Here is an 18,078-nt window from a genome sequence, read left to right as displayed (position 1 = left end):
GAAATTCACCACCCAGGTTACGCGTAGCACAACGCAGACATGGTAAGGTCCAGGATGCAGAGACAGGGTGTGCAGAATAGATGAAAGCAGCAGGGCCTGAAAGGGAGACAGGGATGTGTGGGAGTGTGAGGGGGTGTGGGCACAGAAGGTGAAATGGCCTTTGGTATCTCTCCTTCTCTCTTGCTTCTTTCTATTAAGCCCCTTTTGAAAATCACGAGGTCCCTCAGTGTGAAGGTGCAAGGCCCAAAGGACTAAGGGAACTAATACTGACAATGAGGTGATGGCCATGGTACAGAGCTGGGAGACCAGGAAAGGACCGGTCCTGATCTCTGCTTAGCCCAAAGGAGTGAAATGCAAATTGCAGCAATTAACATACACCTAAGACACTGTGGGAGCTGTCAGTTCAAGGAAGGGAAAGGCCCCATGTCCCATTCCCTGCTCCAGCCATCACTATTCAGATGACAATCCCAAACTCTCTAGAGTCAAGGATAGAATCCTCCCTAAAAAGGAAGGCCAAAAGCGTTGCCCAGTTACATGAGAGTTCTTTGCTCTCTGTGGGGTGGAGATTCCCAGTGGCTGGGGGTCAGGTTCCTGCTGGGCAGGGACAGTTGAGACCTCGTTGTCTGTCCAGCAGAGAGACAAGCAGAGACAGCAGCTAATCTACCCCCAACATTGCCCGCTTTGGCTCATGCCATGATTTGAGACACAGTAGAACTCTAACCAGTTAAACCAGCTAAAACCAGGGCAAATCCCTGTGTATGTGGAGTCCCCCAGAATGCGCCTTGTCTTATGTTAGCCATGATCAGGACATTTACAGGCATAAGCTAACCCATGGAAGTAGTGCTGTCCCCTCAGCTATTCCCCTCCCCCCCCTAAAAAAAAAGAGGGGATCTATATTTGTTTGTTGGTCTTTAGAGCCCCCTTTCCAACTTCCCCCACCAAACCCCACGTGCGAGCGCTGGGAACAGGAGAGCTGGATGCTCACTGCTTTGTTTTAACACAGCGCAGCAATCCCATGCCTCCAGCAGCTGGGGATTGCAGGAAAACCCCAACTGTCCTGAAAAGCTGGCAGCTCTTCTGTTAATGAAAACCTGATAGATTTTGTCCAAAGATGGAGGTGTTAGGACTCCCTGCTCTTTCCCTCTCAGTTCCCAGACACAGTTTGCCAGAAAATAACAGTCCAGAGTCCAATCTGCAGGCTATGCGATGGGTTTATTGGGGCTAAACAAGCAAGCATAAAATCATAGCCCTTCACACCAGTTGGGCTTCCTTTTCCCTAACTGTATTTGTAGCCCTTCACACCAGCTGGGCCTATCTCCATATGTCGATAGTTTCATTCCCCCCCAACCATAGCTCCATGTCCTAACTATGGCTCCATATGCTGACAGAGCCCCATCCTTCCCTTCCTTCTTCTTGGTAGGCTGAATTATACCTGTATGGCCTACCTCCACCGGTAACACCCCTTGCAATATATGGTCACGTTCTATTCTGGAGGGAGTCTGGGGTCTTTAATACCACCTGAGCATCCTTTATACCTCATGGGAGGGGTTAGGGAGCGAGGTTACATTTAGCTACAGTCCCTCTCTCCTAGTGTCAGCGTTTCTCTCTCTCTCTCCCTGAGCTGCTTGATTACTGTAGAAACTCCTGCTGGGGTCTGTCCCCTTATCCTCTCTTATTACAGAGAAGCGAAACTCTTGCTCTGTTTGGGCAGGGGCAAATTTAACCTTGTGCCTTCATTTACATTCTTGTTTGCCTCCTAGTCTAAAAAGCAAGGCCAAAATCAGGATTATTACTTAGTCTTTCACCTTCTTTGTTCACAGTCTCCTAAGAGGAGGGAAATAAAAATCTCATTTTCCATCTATCTTGGGGGAAAAATCCATTTAGGATGAAAAAACGAATCACGCCGGCCCTGGAGCTCACTTAAGCATCACTGCTGGTAGGACGGGTAGAGCAGGTCCCATTCCGGGTATGTTGGTGGTTGGGAGGGATCCCAGGCTGGGAAATTGGGAAGAGGCTCCAGCAGAAAAAGAGATGACTTTGGAGCTCTGTCATCAAAGTCCAGCACTGGAAGAGGGGAGTTAGGGCAGAGCATGTTCTTTCCCCTTTCTGTGCCTCAGTTTCTCCACCCACGCCCAGGGCTTTACAGGTGTGAAAGGGTGATTTTGTTTTCACTCCACCAGGAGGAAAGCTCAGCTCCCAGCTCACTGCCTGATGGGAAGGAAGCTATTTCCTTGCTACGCCCTGAGCGTAGCCTTTCCTGAGGTTGAGCTCGGTGTCTCCTGGACTCAGGCTCCAGCAGCGACTGTGTCTCCCCAGCTACCCTTGGCAGACTGAGATCAGCCTCCTCTTGGGGGCTTGTGCCCCTGCCGGGAGTGACACAGCCGGTTATTAGCCCCCAGCACACGGTGTCTGACAGGCCGTGGGTAGCAGAGAAAAGCCTGGCTTCCCCAACAGCCCCATTGCTAGGGTTGCTGGGCACAAGCAAACAACACGCGCTGTGACACAGCCAAAGAATGTCAGCCATGCTCATGGGCTGGGGACCTCTCTTGGGGGGCGCAGGGATGCTGACAAAGAGCAGGGGGCTGTGGTGAATCATCAGCTCCCCGTGATCCCCTATGAGATGCTGAGGCCAAAACAGCTAAGGATGCACAGACAGGGGAATCACAAGAAACAGCAGGGAGGTTTATTTTCCCTCTGGATTGGGCCCTGGTGCGACGCTGCTGGAATCCTGTGTCCAGTTATGGTGTCCTCAGTTGAAGAAGGATGTCTCACAGGGGATGGAAATGGTGCACAGAGATCTGATCCGCGGGGCAGGTTCCTGTCTGGCTCAGGGATGGGGTCCCAGTTCTGACCTTGCTCTCTCCTTACTGCAGGGGCCAGCAGTTCAGCCAGAGCCAGGGCGCCCGGTACAGCTGGTGCGTCTGGATGAGGAAGGGGGCCTGATCCTGGATGAAGAGGCCCTGAGCCACTGCCTGGAGCAGGGTGAGGTGGGGGCTTCCCCCGTCTGCCTGGTGTCCATCATTGGGGAGCAGCGCTGAGGCAAATCCTTCCTGATGAACTACCTGCTGCGCCGGCTCCAGAGCCTGGTGAGTGTAAGCGGGGATGGGAGTGGGCCAAAAGAAATCTGATGAGGTTCAACAAGGACAAGTGCAGAGTCCTGCACTTAGGACAGAAGAATCCCATGCACAACTACAGACAGGGGACCGACGGGCTAGGTAGCAGTTCTGCATAAAAGGACCTGGGGGTTACAGTGGACAAGAAGTTGGATATGTGTCAGCAGTATGCCCTGGTTGCCAAGAAGGCTAATAGCATATTGGGCTGCATTAGTAGGAGCATTGCCAGCAGATCGAGGGAAATGATTATCCCCCTCTATTCAGCATTGGTGAGGCTGCATTTGGAATATTGTGTCCAGTCCACTACAAAAAGGACGTGGACAAGTTGGAGAGAGTCCAGCGGAGGGCAACAAAAATGATTAGGGGGCTGGAGCACGAGACTTATGAGGAGAGGCTGAGGGAACTAGGCTTGTTTAGTCTGTAGAAGAGAAGAGTGAGGGGGGATTTGATAGCAGCCTTTAACTACCTGAAAGGGGGCTCCAGGGAGGATGGTGGTGGCAGATGACAGAACAAGGAGCAATGGTCTCAAGTTGCAGTGGCGGAGGTCTAGGTTGGATACTAGGAAAATGTTTTTCACTAGGATGGTGAAGCACTGGAATGGGTTACCTAGGGAGGTGGTGGAATCTCCATCCTGACAGGTTTTTAAGCCGCGTCTTGACAAAGCCCTGGCTGGGATGATTTAGCTGAGGTTAGTCCTGCTTTGAGCAGGGGGTTCGACTAGATACCTCCTGAGGTCCCTTCCAACTCTAATATACTATGATTCTGTGAGCTGTGGGTGTGAGCGGCCCCATTCTGCCCCCTGCTGGAGGGCTCAGAGATGCACATGCATCTGTGAGCACCGCCCTGTCCAACATATTCATTTAGGTGGGGCTATGGCTGGACCCTAGCGTATCTGTTTGCCTGGAATTCTGTCTGATATTAGTGTCTGTCTGTCTGTCTGCCTGGACTCAAGCATGGCTCTCTGTCTGCCTGTGTGTCTGTTTAGAACTCAGTGTGTCTGTCTGTCTCTCTGTCTAGGTGGCAGTGGTTCTGTTGATCTGTCTGTCAGATTCTGGGCACGCCTGTCACCATGTATTCCTCCCCACCCCACACTAGTGCAATTAACCCCTGTTTCTGCCTCCGCCCCAAGAGTTTGCACACTGGGTGTAGGGGAGACCAGTCACTCTCCTCTCCTACCCTGCACGGTATCTCCCACTCCTCACGCCTGTGTTTCCTTCCAGCAGGCGAGCGAAGCGTCATGGATGGGCCGGGAGCATGAGCCCCTGGAGGGATTTGAGTGTCGCATGGACATACAGAGAGTCACTGAGGGTGTGTGGGCATGGAGTCAGCCCTTCTGGGTCCCGGACAAGGGGGGCAAAGTAAGTGGGGAGGAGGTCATGGGGGCGTGGGGAGGAGGAAAAGGGGAAAGAGGGAAGAGGGTAGAGGGCTGGGAACAGAGGGAATGGGAGAAATAGGGCAGGAAGGATGGAGACATGAAAGAGCCCAGGATAACCTGGTGGGATGGATAATGGGGGGAATGGAGAAGCGCGAGAGGCGGGATCTAACACTGGGGCGGGCTGGAACAAGATGCCAGGTGCCACAGGGGCTGAGCAGGGGACAGGCTGTGGGAAACAGAGGAGCCGTGACTTACTGCACAAAGCTGAGAGCTGACCTGGGGCTGTCACTGTTGTCCCCCAGGTGGCCGTGCTGCTGATAGACACCGAGGGCTCCATGGACATTGAAAGCAACAAGGAGACCAGCATCAAACTCTCCGCCTTGTCCATGCTGCTCAGATCCTACCAGGTTGGGGGCTGAGCAGGGGGTGCTGTGCTGCGCTGCAGGGAGTGGGATGTGGGTCCAGCAGGGGGTCAAGTGCTGTAGGGAGTGCAGCGAGTATTCAGTAGGGGGCGCTCTTCCTTAGCAGACAGGGCTGGCCCCAATGCCCCGTGCGGCACTAGGGGTGTTGTGCTGCCCGGGGGCTGACATGGCCTGGGCGGGCTGTCACTGCTCGTGGCTGTAGCTCTGTCTGTCTCATGATTATTTGCAGATACTGAATATTGGCAGTCAGGCTAAGGACACGGATCTCGAATACCTGGAGGTGAGGCAGAGCAGGCGACACAGAACATGGCCATGCCGGTTTCTCCGTTGGCCCCACAGGATTATTTTCCCTCCCAATTGGTCCTCTGGGGAAACTGAGGCCCAGAGAGAGAATCTGACTCTCCCATGTTTACGTAGGTCTCTTGAGTCAGCCCACACAGCCCAGCCTGGCTCTCTGCTCCCAGGTGTCCGGGGTTGGCCACTGGGCCAAAGTTAGGATCCACCACTTCCTGCCAGCCCCGCTTTGCCATTGATGGGAAGGCTGGTGGGGCCAGGGCCTGGGGCAGTCACTCTGCACCTTAGTCTGCTTTGCTCTTCTCTTCAGGCTCTTATCCAGCAACAGCCCCGCTGGGTCGCGCCCTTAGCGAGGTCACTACCACCTGCAGCTTCTGCCACGTCCTGCCCTCGGACATACTCTGGGGGGTGGAATCTCTTTGCATGGGACGGGTCGGCTCAGGAAGGGATTGTATCCGTCCATGCTGCCCCGGGTCTAGTCACTGGCAAAAACCTGGTTAACACAGAGTGACGGAGACCCGGGGAGAGCCTAGGTAAACGCGGCATGGCTGAGATCATTTAAGCCGTGAGCATAGCCGTGGTTTGACCCTGGGGCTCTGCAAAGAGTGTTGGCATCTGTCAGCCTGAGGCAGTGCTGTTTGTGTGGGGAGCGGGGTGCATCCCGGGAATGCCTCAGGGAAAGGACCCCCACATTGGGATCACTGATCTGACCTGCGTCCCAACTCCACAGAGCCCTGGTACCAGACTTGCCCCTCCATGGGGCGCAGTGTGTGGAGGAGGGGTGTGCACCGATGGCCATCCCCTGGCACCAGATCTCTGTGGCCCCCCAGCCTCCCCACACACTCCCTTGGCCGGGTGCAGCCTGCTTCTCTGCGGCCTGTGAAAGCGTCTCTGTCCATCTCCAGTTTTTCTTCATGCTCGCTGGGCCTTGCTCTCTGTGACGGGTGAAGGGAGTGGCTCAGATGGGGGGATGAGGCTGCAAGACCCCTTTCTTTCCACAGGCAGCATCCCCTCCTCCCCATGGTAAATGCCTATGGAGCCCCAGACTCACCCTGCACCCTTCTCTTTGCTCTGCAGATGTTTCTGCATGTGGCTGAAGTGGTGGGAGAGGCCTACGGATTGGAGCCCATTCAGGTGAGACAGCGTCATGCCTCACCACCTGCCCTGCCCCACATATCCCCCCATAGCACCTCTCCCCTATGCGCATCGTTATAGGGACTTTCTATGCCACTCCGCTGCCAATACTTAGTAACACAGCATCACCCCATCTTCGCTGTGTGAGTGAGTGCTTCTAGCCAGCCACTTGGGATTAGAATGACCCTGGCGAAAACGCCCCCGTCCCAGAAGCAACCCTAGGAATTGCCATTTTACAATTACATGCTGCACAATGCACACTGCAAGGTCATACGTTTGTCAAATTACCGAAGAAATTGATATGCATCAGCCTTGTCACTTGAAATGGAATTCTTAACACACTTCAAACCACACAAACTGCTTTAGATAAAACAAACAAATGTATTAAGTACAGAAAGATTTTAAGTAGATCAGATTTTACAAGGTGAAAAAGAAGCCAAACGCATTTTAAACTAAGGTGAACACTTTCAGCAACCTTTCAGTCTTAGATGACTCTCACCACAGGCTGGCTGGTCCACCTGCAGCCAGTCTCTCCCCAGGTCAGCGTTTCAGCTCTTTGGTCATGTTTGAGGATGGAGGAGGAAGAGAGAGAGATAGCAAAACATCTCTTCTTTTAACATGTTTCTTCGCCACCCCCTGGGGTCAGGTGACAGATAATGTCCTATGGATTCCTCCATTTGAGTCACATGAGTACCCCTTATCAGTGCTTAGGCTAGTCTGTTGTTCCTAGCAGAACTGGGTTGTTTTACGCATGCCTTTGTGAGGCATGAGCTACCTCTTTGCTTTTGGAGGGTTTTGCCTGAATCTGCTTCAAGCCATGAGGCACACATTTGGGAATATTACATAGCAGAGCTTCATAGCCATACATATGATATTGCAAAAAACATACTACTATAACAATAAAGTTCAGTACACCATGAGCATTCCAAAAACATGTTATGTGACATACTTTGCATTACACAATACACAATTATGTTATACTTGTAAAAGAAATGATCAGTGGGATCTGTTCAGAAGACAAGCCAATTTATTGTAAATACAAAAAAATTCTTAAAAGGCTATTGCATTCACATTCACACACCCAAGAGTTGTGGAGGTGGATATAGTAAAATTACCAGTCCCTATTATGCATTGCTCAAGCCAACCTACTAACCAGATAGGCTGAGAACGAGCTGGGAGCCAGGCCTCTGTCGGTGCGCAATCCGATGGTCCTTGATGATAATTGCAGAACGAACCCAAAGTTTCCATGTTCTCAACCCATTTTTATAGTCACTGGCTCTCATGTAAGTCTATGGGTCTTGATGTGTCCTGCTGCCTTCAGATTCTGTATGGTAGCCAGGCACCAGTCAGTGGCAAGCGTGCCCTCTCCTTTTCTTATTTCACATTTTGTTACATTCTCAGGATGGATTCTCCCGTGCTTTAGGGTTGTTTTCTGCATTCTTCGGCCTTCAGGGTCAGGGTGATAGTTGCAGCTGGCATCTTTATTCCCCTCTTTGTTGTCCGAATGGTTTGTGCTGGCATCTCTCGTTATCTATTTAAACCCCACACACATTCCTCACTCATACCGAAAGAGCAACTAATCCAAGGTTCAGAAACACAGCAGAATGAAGAAACCTAACAAAATGCAGTTCACTTATACCAAGCAGAAAAGAAATTCATTAAACAACAGATAATCATTTCTAATATTACATTAAAAATCACACAGGGCAATTAGCAAATATCAATATATAATTGGCAAATATTAGTAAAAAAATGGATTCAGATCTGGTTTGCTTACACATCTCTCTGGCTCACAATTACACTATTAGGATGAACAAGAATGATACACAATCACACCACAAGGGTGTACATGCTGGGGCAGTGTGTCACACCAGGTGCTTCAGAGGGGACGAACAGACCAGGCAATCATCGAGTGATCCATCCAGCTGTTTCTGAGAATCAGGCTAAAGAAAAACACGTGGTTGGGCAATATTGAAAGAAAAATTCAGATGTTCTTCTCTTTTGAACATCTCTAGCCCCCTCCTGCTTCGGAGCAGGCACTTGACATTTGGCTGGGGGTGGCCTGTGTGTCAGACATATGCCCTGGGCTGTTCCCAAGACAATCCCCCTACATTTGGCCAAGTAACAAGCCAAGCCAAGTAATACTCAAGAGAGACTTGCTAGGTCAGTGTCTCTCAATCTGGGAGGATGTGACCACCAGGGGGGCTGTGGGATGGGTTCAGGGCTCGCAAGTGCAGAGCCAGTGTTACTGGGTGGCAAGCAGGACAATTATCCAGGGCCCCCTTGCCACAGGGAACGCCGCAAGGCTAAGGTACATGCTTCAGCCCAGAGTGGCTCAGGCCCAAGGATAAGATGGGGGGAGTCACAATTTTTTCAAGTAGGGGGGTCACAGTTGTGTTTGAAGTTCAATGTGGGTTGCCAGTACAAAAAGGTTGAGAACTCCGTGCTAGAGTTTATTTGCTGCAGTCTCCAAAGAGTCCGTCCGGGGCTGCAGAAGCAATGCTGGAGTCTCCCTGTAATTCCTGCCCAGGCTAGGTGCCAGAACTGAGAGCAGGGGCACCTTCACCCCGTGTTTACAATGAGCCCAGGCAGCGTGAGGAGGAAGTGGCTTCATTGCAGTGTGGAGAGGTGAAAAGCCCGGCCAGGGGGTGGGAAAGGAGCAGGCTGGGACAAGGTGTCTGGAGATGCTGGGACCTGGGAGGGGGAGACTGGGACTGAGAGCCACTCCTTCCTCTTCCTGCCATCCCCTGCCTCGTTCACTGCACCCCTCCCAACATCTGCCACAAACCAGGCAGGGCTCCTCCAGACCCTCTCCTACTGCCCAGCAGCTCTGGCTAACGCTAACACTGTGTATCGTGTGTCAATGTAACGATTCCCCCTGGCTCTGGAAGATGCTGGCGGCGATGTCCCCTTGCAAACACCCCAAGGCCCTGGAAACGCTGAGCAGAAGCAGCACTCGCTGTTACCTGATGCCCTTTCCTGGCAAAGGGATCATGACTGGCAGCGAGGGAAGGCTGAGAGGTAACGGACCCGACAGAGCGGCTCTGACCTCCTTGCCATGTGCAGGTCAATGCGACTGGGTTGCTGCTCCTGCCCACGCGTGGAAGGTGGAGAGAAAGGGGATCAGACAGGCCCTACATTCCCCACCGTCGTCCATCCTTTCTCCCCTTTGCAGACATGGATGAGGATTTCCAGGGGAGTCTGAGGGGCTACATCACCGCCCTGGTGGGCTCGGTTGGGCAACACGTCCAGATGGACCAGCATGGGGAGCCGCTCACCGGGACACAGCTCGCTGCCAAGATAAAGGTGGGGACAGGACAGGTGTGCTGCAGGGATTGGGATGGGGATGCTCTCACCTGGCAGTCGATGACCCTACGACCTATGCACCATCATCGAATCCTATAAGATTAGGCTTCTAAGGGAACCCAGGAGGTCATCTAGTCCCACCTCCTGCTCAAAGCAGGAACAAACCCAACTAAACCATCCAAGCCAGGGCTTTGTCAAACCAGGCCTTAAAAACCTTTAAGAATGGAGATTCCACCACCTCCCTAGGTAACCCATTCCAGTGCTTCACCACCCTCCTAGGGAAAAACATTTTCCTAGTATCCAACCTAGACCTCACCCCCTACAACTTGAGACCATTGCTCCTTGTTCTGTCATCTACTACCATTGAGGACAGCCTAACTCCATCCTCCCTGGAAACCCCCTTCAGGTAGTTGAAGGCTGCTATCAAATCCCCCCTCACTCTTCTCTTTTGCAGACTAAACAAGCCCAGTTCCCTCAGCCTCTCCTCATAAGTCTTGTGCTCCAGCCCCCTAATCATTTTTGTTGCCCTCTGCTGGAGTCTCTCCATTGTTGACTCATATCCAACTTCTTGTTCACTGTAACCCCCAGGTCCTTTCCTGCAGAACTTGTCCACATCCTTTCTGTAGTGGGGGGCCAAAATCTGGACAGAATACTCGAAATGTGGCCTCACCAGTGCTGAATAGAGGGGAATAATCACTTCCCTCCATCTGCTGGCAATGCTCCTACTAATGCAGCCCAATATGCTATTAGCCTTCTTGGCAATAAGGACACACTGCTTATCCAGCTTCTTGTCCACTGTGACCCCCAGGTCCTTTCTTGCTACTAGTCAGTCATTCCCCAGTCTGTAGCAGTGCAAACAGGTATCACTGTGTGACTGTTCCCCAGCTTACCCCACCTTCAGAGGGGGCTGCATCTCAGCACTGTTCCCAGCCTTTCTAAGCCCTGTGGAGTCTGTGACATGATGGTTTGTTTTGGTTCCTTTGCAGAATTTATCTGATGTGATGAAGAAATTTCACGTTGGCTTCTCCTCTCCCTGTCAGGTACTTTCTCTGCCTCTGGCCTGACCGTGGGTGTCTCCCGTCTCCTCTCCATGTCAGGGCTGCGGTGGTGTTGGGAGCTGGGTCCATCCTGCTGAAGGCAGCTGGGAAAGGATCTGCTAAAATCTCAGGTTTTTGGACTCTGGGGTAGGAGAATTTAACTAGACTAGAGGGTCACTGGTTCTGGACAGGTCACCCAGCAATGGACATGTCTCCAGTCAGTGAGCCCCTAACATGAACCAATCCTGTGGGTATTAGTGTGAAAATGAGAGCCCTTTATCAGAGCTGGCCGGAAAATGGGGATTTTTTTTGTTTTTCTGCAGAAACCATTGAGTTTCCTCCAATCCCCACAAATGGTTTCATTTGGCAGTGTCACCAAGGTGGCTCCTGGGAACTGTAATTCACATTCCTCACATGCCCCTTTCTTCTCCGTGGGTCAGGCACTCTGGTGGGAGAGCAGCTCCCATGAGCCCAACCTCAGAAGACAATGGAATCAGGGACTCGGATCCCAGGGCCCTACAGGGCTGGAGGGTCTGAGCCAGAGTCAAGCTGGAAGTCAGAGTTCAAGCCCTGTTGTTTTCAAGTGTAGACACAGCCCTGCTGGACTCATCCTCTGGGAGGCCACTGAAAGTATCCCACAATCCCATAGGTCATCTTTCTTTCTCCTCTGGTCAGTGAAGTTAGGAGGACAGTCCAGTTTTCCCAGGCTGCACCACCAACAGGGGGAAAGGGCAGCCATAGCTGGGGAGGGAAGTTGGGAATCTGGGATACGGGTGGTTGCACCCAGACCCGCCTAATGCAGTGTAGATGCTGGAGCCCCAGGCTGGGACCACGGCTGGATTAAACTTTTGTGGGCCTCCCACTCTGCCCAAGCTCTGCCCTGAGCCCTCACCCTTTTTCTGCCCCTTCTTTCCAAGTCCCTGCCATGCTCCATCCCCACTCAGCCTCTCCCCCTAAGGCCCTGCTCACCGCTCCTACAGAGCGGAGAGGATCAAGCAGGGGAAGAGAGGGAGAGGGGGCAAAGAGGAAAAAGCCGTGGGCAGGGCCTCAGTGAGAAGCGGCCAAGCGGGGGTAGGGTCTCACGGTGGAGCATGGGTGTGGGGGTGGGACCACAGTCCGGGCGCTGGCCTCTTCTGAGTGTGAGCCCAGCACCATGGCACCATTGTAAACCTGATACAAGCTTGGGTGTCAGCTGGGACAGGTGCTACATAGGCCCTCTTCTAGAGGAGAATTGGTGTGGGGAGGGCATATCTATACAGGGGAATAGACCGGCCTAGCTATTCCGGAATAACTACTCAGCAATAGCCACTCCAGAACAGCGCCACAGCAGAGACTATTCCGGAGTCATTCCTGCTTCATAGCAAGGGTTCAGTCAGCCCAGAACAATACCCTTCCCCCCACCCCACACCAGAGCTGAGATTCGCACCCAAACAATCTGCCTCCCCGAGATCGACAACAGCCCCCAAATGCCAGCAGACCCGCAAGATCCGGTGTCACTGATGCTCTGTTGGGCATCAGCCTCAGGCCGAGCCTGGCTGGGGCAGGGGTTTCCACAGTTCTCAGCTACAGAACGGAGCCACAATAGCAAAGTGCAGGTTGGGGCGGGGAAAGGACCTGAAGCTGGGCCGCCGTGAGTATCAAACTGGAGACCAGCGGCACTAGAAGCCCCAAGTCTCTGCCACACTGGATAATGGTGTCGTTCTGTTACATGAATCTGCTGCAGTGGAAGATATGACCCCAAGGTGGAGACAGGGTCCCATAAACGGTAGCTCAGCCCAGTCTTGTTCTCCCTGCACAGCTGGCCATCACCTTCCACAACCAGAGAGCCATGGACAGAGCCTGCATGGACCACGCTTCCTTTCTAAGTGAGAAGGTGAGTCTGTGCAGGAGGCTGTGTCTCCAGGTAAGGAACCCCAGGACACCATCCCGGCCAGCCCTATGGGCTCCTGGCTTTGGGGAAGAAGATGGGAGTTCATATCTCTTGCTCCCAGGGTGGCTGCAGAGATGAGAGACCCCAACTCCAGCAGAAGGGGGACCCTGATCTCAGTCAGTGGAGTGAGGGGAAGTTGCTGTGCTGTAGCCAGAGCGGCCATAGATGAGCCAGGGGTGCCGACTGTTGCCTGATTTTCAGCGTTTTGTAATTGAATGGGGTTATAGGCTCGTCAGTGGATCTGATCAGAAGATAATGAGGTTCTAGTCCCAAAATCAGGCTACAAATAGTTTTACAAGGACCCCTGGGGTGCACAACAGGAAAGCTCACACTGATATCCGAATATGCATAATTTACAGGTTTTATTGAATGACATAGAATGATAGACAAATGACAAATCTAATGGATAATGGTTAGAATTACAGTCCTGTTCTAAGGCACATATAATACATATATATATCGTATACTTTGGATTAATATACTCACACCCTCCCCTGATAACTCGGTCAAGAGAGATGTTCAGTACCTCAATTCTTGAATGGAAGGGGGGAGAGCTAGAGAACTAAGAGATATAAGATTAAGACTACAGATAATACTAAGTATGAACTAAGGATAAAAGATCCTAGCAAACACCAAAAGAAGTCTAAAAGAAGAAGAAGCTCAAAGAAGGATTAGCTGACGATCGCACCCAAGTAACCTGGTTTTCCCCTTTTATACGTTGAATAAGATGGGTATATGGGTCCTCCTTCTATGTCCAAACTTGGCTTCTTCACCCCCCAAATTATTAGGGTACACTTATTGTATAGGCTGGCAGGTTAGTGCGTTTTATTGACGCATGTCTTCTTTCCAGATGGTTCACTGATCTTCCCTTTGTTATTACGGGCTATTGCTAGGGATTTTGTAGTGTGATTGTGAAGTTTATTTGGGGCATAACCTGGGTAGCCCCCCCCCTGTTTTGGTGCCTCCTGTCTTATCTAGGGTAAAGGTTATGACCATATATGCATCTTATCCTTTAACACATCATTACTTATCTGGGCCAAAGGTCCCAAACATATGTATGCAAACTGCATTGGCTTTCATACAGAATGTGGTCTGCAGGCCTCTTGCATTACAGCCTCTGCCTTTTTGACTGATGTTTGGCTAGTGGCTCCTGTACCTGGCCCAGCTGTGGGATTCCTCCTGCTGCTGTGATGATGCTGGAGCAACTCAACTAAGCGGGGTGCTGAAATGGGAAGGCTGGCCAGGTCACTTTTAAAAGAGGGGGTGCTTTTGGAAAGCTTGCCTCTCTCACCAACCGAAGTTAGTCCAATAAATTACCTCACCCACGTTAATGGGCAGTGAGTACAATAGTCCGGGGGGGTGGGGGTTGGGGGCACGGGGACACACAAGTCTCTCTAAAAGGACACGTCATAAAAAACTCACACACAATTCCTGTGTGAAACGAGGAATCATTGAAATTCTTGGATTCCTTTATGAACTGTACTGTACCACAAATACCATTGAATTAACTACCCTACATGCACAGCCCAGCATGTTCAGTGATCAATTAAGAGTCCCTTCAAAGACACTCATTTGTTTTCCAGTTAAGGGAAATGGAAAATAAAATTTAAGGGAAGAAGCAGCATGGCTTGGTGTTGAAAGCTGAGCTAGCAATGTGAAGATTTGGGGTTTTATTAATGGCCCTCATCCCAGACGTCCCGTGTGACATTGGACCATCCGTCATTTAAGGCTTGATCGCAGGCTGGTGACAATTAAGGGTAGGGGTAGTGCTGCAGTTCTGGGGAGGTTGGCTGGGCTTGGCGGGAGGGCAGTGTGTTTTGGGGAGCGCTCAGCACTGTGAAGATACCTGGGGTTTTTCAGTAGTAGTACTGGGGGCTGAACAAGCATGGGACAGACATGGGACAGCATGGGACAGACCCCAGCTGCACGGGAGGGGTGACTGCAGCAGACACACGCCAGAGCAGCACCACGGCACAGGACAGAGGGAGGGTGTCCAGCCACCCACCAGGACTTTTTGCTGGGATATGGAGCTTCTCCCCCATCTCATCTCATCTCCCAGGGGTGCTGCAACCCTCCTTCCTCCTGCCCAAACATCTTGTGTCTCTTCCAAGCTCCCTGGGGGGAGGGGTCTGTTTAATGTACTCCTCCAACACTTGGGTCTGTAGGTACGGTCACTGCCCATAGTCAGCCAGGCAGGGAGGAACAGGCTGAGTGAGTCGTTCTAGGGTGGCTCCCATCTCGTGCTGACCTAGTTCTTGCCTACGAGGCACACATAGGTGGCAGCTCATGCTGGAAGGGGAGCGGGGAGGGTAGGGGGGAAGGAGAGGAGAGGAGGAGTCATCCAGGGACATGTAGGGAGATGCATGTGATGGAGAGAGGGAGGTGGATCCTGGGGAGGGGCCTTGGGTAGAGCGGGGATGAGTGTGGGCAGGGCCTGGGGCAGAAGAGGCAAGACAGGGAGCTAGTCTTCCTGAGGAGAAGCTTCACCAATCACCCATGGCAATGGGATCAGGCACTCAGCATTTTTTCCAGTGAGGCTGCAGAGCTAAGCCTTCCCGAGGCAGTGGCCATACGGGTTGGGGTGGGGGTTGGGGTGAGCACTACGGCTGGGATGTATGTGGGTGGGGAGGTGAGTGGCAAGTTGCAACATCAGGTGGCAGGAAACCAAAAGAGCTGCAGCCTCCCACAGTGAAAGGGCATCGCCATCAATACAACAGTCAGACCATGAGCCCCTGCTATGTGATTTTTAACTAAACACCTTCCAGGGGGGCCTCCAGCTGGGACTGGAAGCCATCAAGGCACAGAGAATCCACCATAGCCATCGGGAGTTTGTCCCAGTGGTTACTCTCTCGCGCTGTGAAAAACTGGTGCTTTATTTCTCATTGGTTTTTGTCTGGCTTTAACTTCCAGCCATTGCTTCTTGCTCTGCCTTTCTCCTACGCTAAAGGCATGTGACAGCTGTAATGCAAAGCAGTCCGAAAATAGGCATTGCCAGGATCAAGATTGCCTGCACAACCTTAACACTGCCCCCTTATGTGTGTGCATTGGCATGTAATTACATGATCACATTCTGTTGTTTTCCCCAGGATTCAGTGCTTGGTGTCTGAGATTTTGTTTTCTCCTCATTGTGCAGTGGGTGGCCTCGAGCCTTATTTCCTACTCACTTTCACACCCTGCTCTGAAGTCAGAATGATCAATTTCTTAGAAGATGGATTCCAGGGAGACCCTGAGAAAAAGACACCTCGGCTTTTAACAGGTTTTCCCAACATCTCCTGGGGTTAGATGATGGGGTTGCAGGGACAGAGCAGGGTCAGAACTGGGATCCCACCCCTCAGCTAGCCAGGCCCCTCTACCCCAGACCAAAGTCACATGTCCCGTTCCCCACCCCAGGAGCCAGCCAGTCCCCCACCCTGCAGCTGGATCAGAGCTGGGTTTCCTAGGGGGGTTTCCAGCATCCCCAGGTCTCACCCACTCTGTATCTCTCCCCTCATGTGGTGTGTGTCTGATTTTCTCCACCAGGCTTTGACCTTTGTGTCCGGGATAATTCTGTGCACGGAACAGGGGTGATGGCACTCGGGGCACAGGTACATCTGGGCTGCGATGCAGCCCCAGCAGAAGTTTAAGCTGTGCAATATGAGGGAGAGTTTTATGGTGTTCTTGCCATTGTGGTTTTAATTTGTGTGTTTGTTGTGCTATGCTGGTGTGAACAGGATAGATGGTGCAATTTTAGACAAATGTTGCAGGATTGTACTCCTGCCAATTACCATGTGGCTGGGGGAAGATGCTTTGGAACTTAAGATAATGGCTTTTTGTAATTTTGAGGTGCAACTCACAATTGTCATCAAAATGAGTACCCCCACCTAGAGGAAGCCAGCCGAGATGATTTGAGTTATCTATACAGAATGAACTGGACTGGAGAGGAAAGGAACACCACACTACTATGGTGTCAAAATCGGTCTAAAGTAATTTACAGCAAAGCCGATTTTAGTTACTACTACATGGGGATATTTCGTCTGATGAAGGGAAAGACACCTGTTACTGCGCTGAAGATATACTATCCAAAATGGGTTTTAGTGAATCCCTCTGCCAGTGTAGTGATGTACATAAACACCTATCTGAGTGTAGTTGTACATTGTGCTCCCAAGCCCAAAGAATACGATGTCGGGGACTTGGTGTTAAAAGAAAATTATAGAAGCCAAGTGCTGGAAACCCCAAAGGTACACCTTGTGAAAATACATGTAGGCATGCAAAACATGCTTTAACATATCTCACCTACATCCCCCTTGCGCACCAGTTGTAACACCCTTGGTATGAGATTGGCTGCACTGGATGGACACCTGTGTAGCACACAATGCTAACACACATGCACCGCCCCAAGCGAGATATTAGAGGAGATATTTTGGGAGGTATAGGAGCATCGGCAGGGGTGCTGAATGCAATTAATGAAGAAGTTTGACGAATAAGTTAAGCATCCTAGGCAAGAGCTTTGGAGCCTTATCAGATCCCATAGTACACACACATTCAGCCTTGGGATACGGAGAAAAGTTACTTGGAGATATATTGGTACCCTGAGAAATGAATAATGAGAAAGCACTCCTGAGCCTCTTGCACCTCACAAAAACCGTAATAAATGCTACCTCCAAAGCTTTAGGCTGCATACAAGCACAGCTTTGGGCTCAAGGAATAGGTCCAGGTATTATTCGACAAGGACTTAGTGGAGTCCTACCTGATAAAATAAAGAAATTGATTTGGGATGATGCCACCACCCAAGAAAGGGCCTTAAGCCATTGGTGGAAAATGTTAAATTTTACAGTAGATGCCCAAGCTCAAGTGATTAGAGCGTATGTAATGATATTGTCTAATGTTCGCATCATAGACATACACAGAGTTGTCCCCCTAGGCCTCAGTGCAAAAACTGGAGTGTTATGGCCTACCGAACACTTGACATGGGGATTGAAAAAAGGAAATGAAATTTGATTGGTTAATTTACAAGGTTGCACACGTGAAGCCATGTTAGGATCAGAATTGGGATATATTTGTGAAGAACCACTGAGACAATTTACATACCCCTGTAAGAAAGATGAACTGGATGTATGAAATTGTCAATTTGCTCTGCTACCCAATAGTAGCATTAATTCTACCATTGTGTATATTGGACAAGTTGTGTTTGTGTATGCACACAATGTACTCAAGCTGTAATTAATGGAATTTACAAAAATGATGTTAATCCTGCCCAAAATAAATGTTATTGTAATGTTGCTGTACTGGAATTTTGTGATGTAGTTTATGAAGTACTAAAAATATATATTTTAGTTGTTAGTAGCAGATATTAATGTTGTAGAGCAGGTTCAACCCATGTGTGACCCCTCCGTGCCTATGGTTGCCCCCTAAAAATGCCAAGGGCACCACTGGTGGGTGACACTGAAGTCAGACTTTCCAACAAGCTACGAACAGTGCTTCTGATTCC

The 18,078-nt window shown here is 50.9% G+C and overlaps 1 protein-coding gene across 1 annotated transcript; it reads left to right on the top strand.

Annotated features, from left to right (window-relative positions):
- Positions 1-280: 280 nt before the first annotated feature.
- On the top strand, positions 281-12,994 carry LOC137144808 (RING finger protein 112-like). The gene is given in 11 exon segments (XM_067535294.1): positions 281-289; positions 2,874-3,086; positions 4,334-4,471; positions 4,791-4,895; positions 5,140-5,190; positions 6,282-6,338; positions 9,230-9,359; positions 9,514-9,644; positions 10,631-10,684; positions 12,480-12,554; positions 12,971-12,994. Coding segments are annotated over 11 exon segments (987 nt in total).
- Positions 12,995-18,078: the final 5,084 nt, after the last annotated feature.

This window comes from Emydura macquarii, unplaced genomic scaffold (genome assembly GCF_026122565.2).
Source record: "Emydura macquarii macquarii isolate MOO-44397 ecotype Brisbane River unplaced genomic scaffold, CSIRO-AGI_Emac_v2 contig_3485, whole genome shotgun sequence".
NCBI lineage: Eukaryota > Metazoa > Chordata > Testudines > Chelidae > Emydura > Emydura macquarii.
The sequence above is the reverse complement of the archived record's forward strand: the minus strand, read 5'-3'. Positions and strand labels throughout refer to the sequence as shown.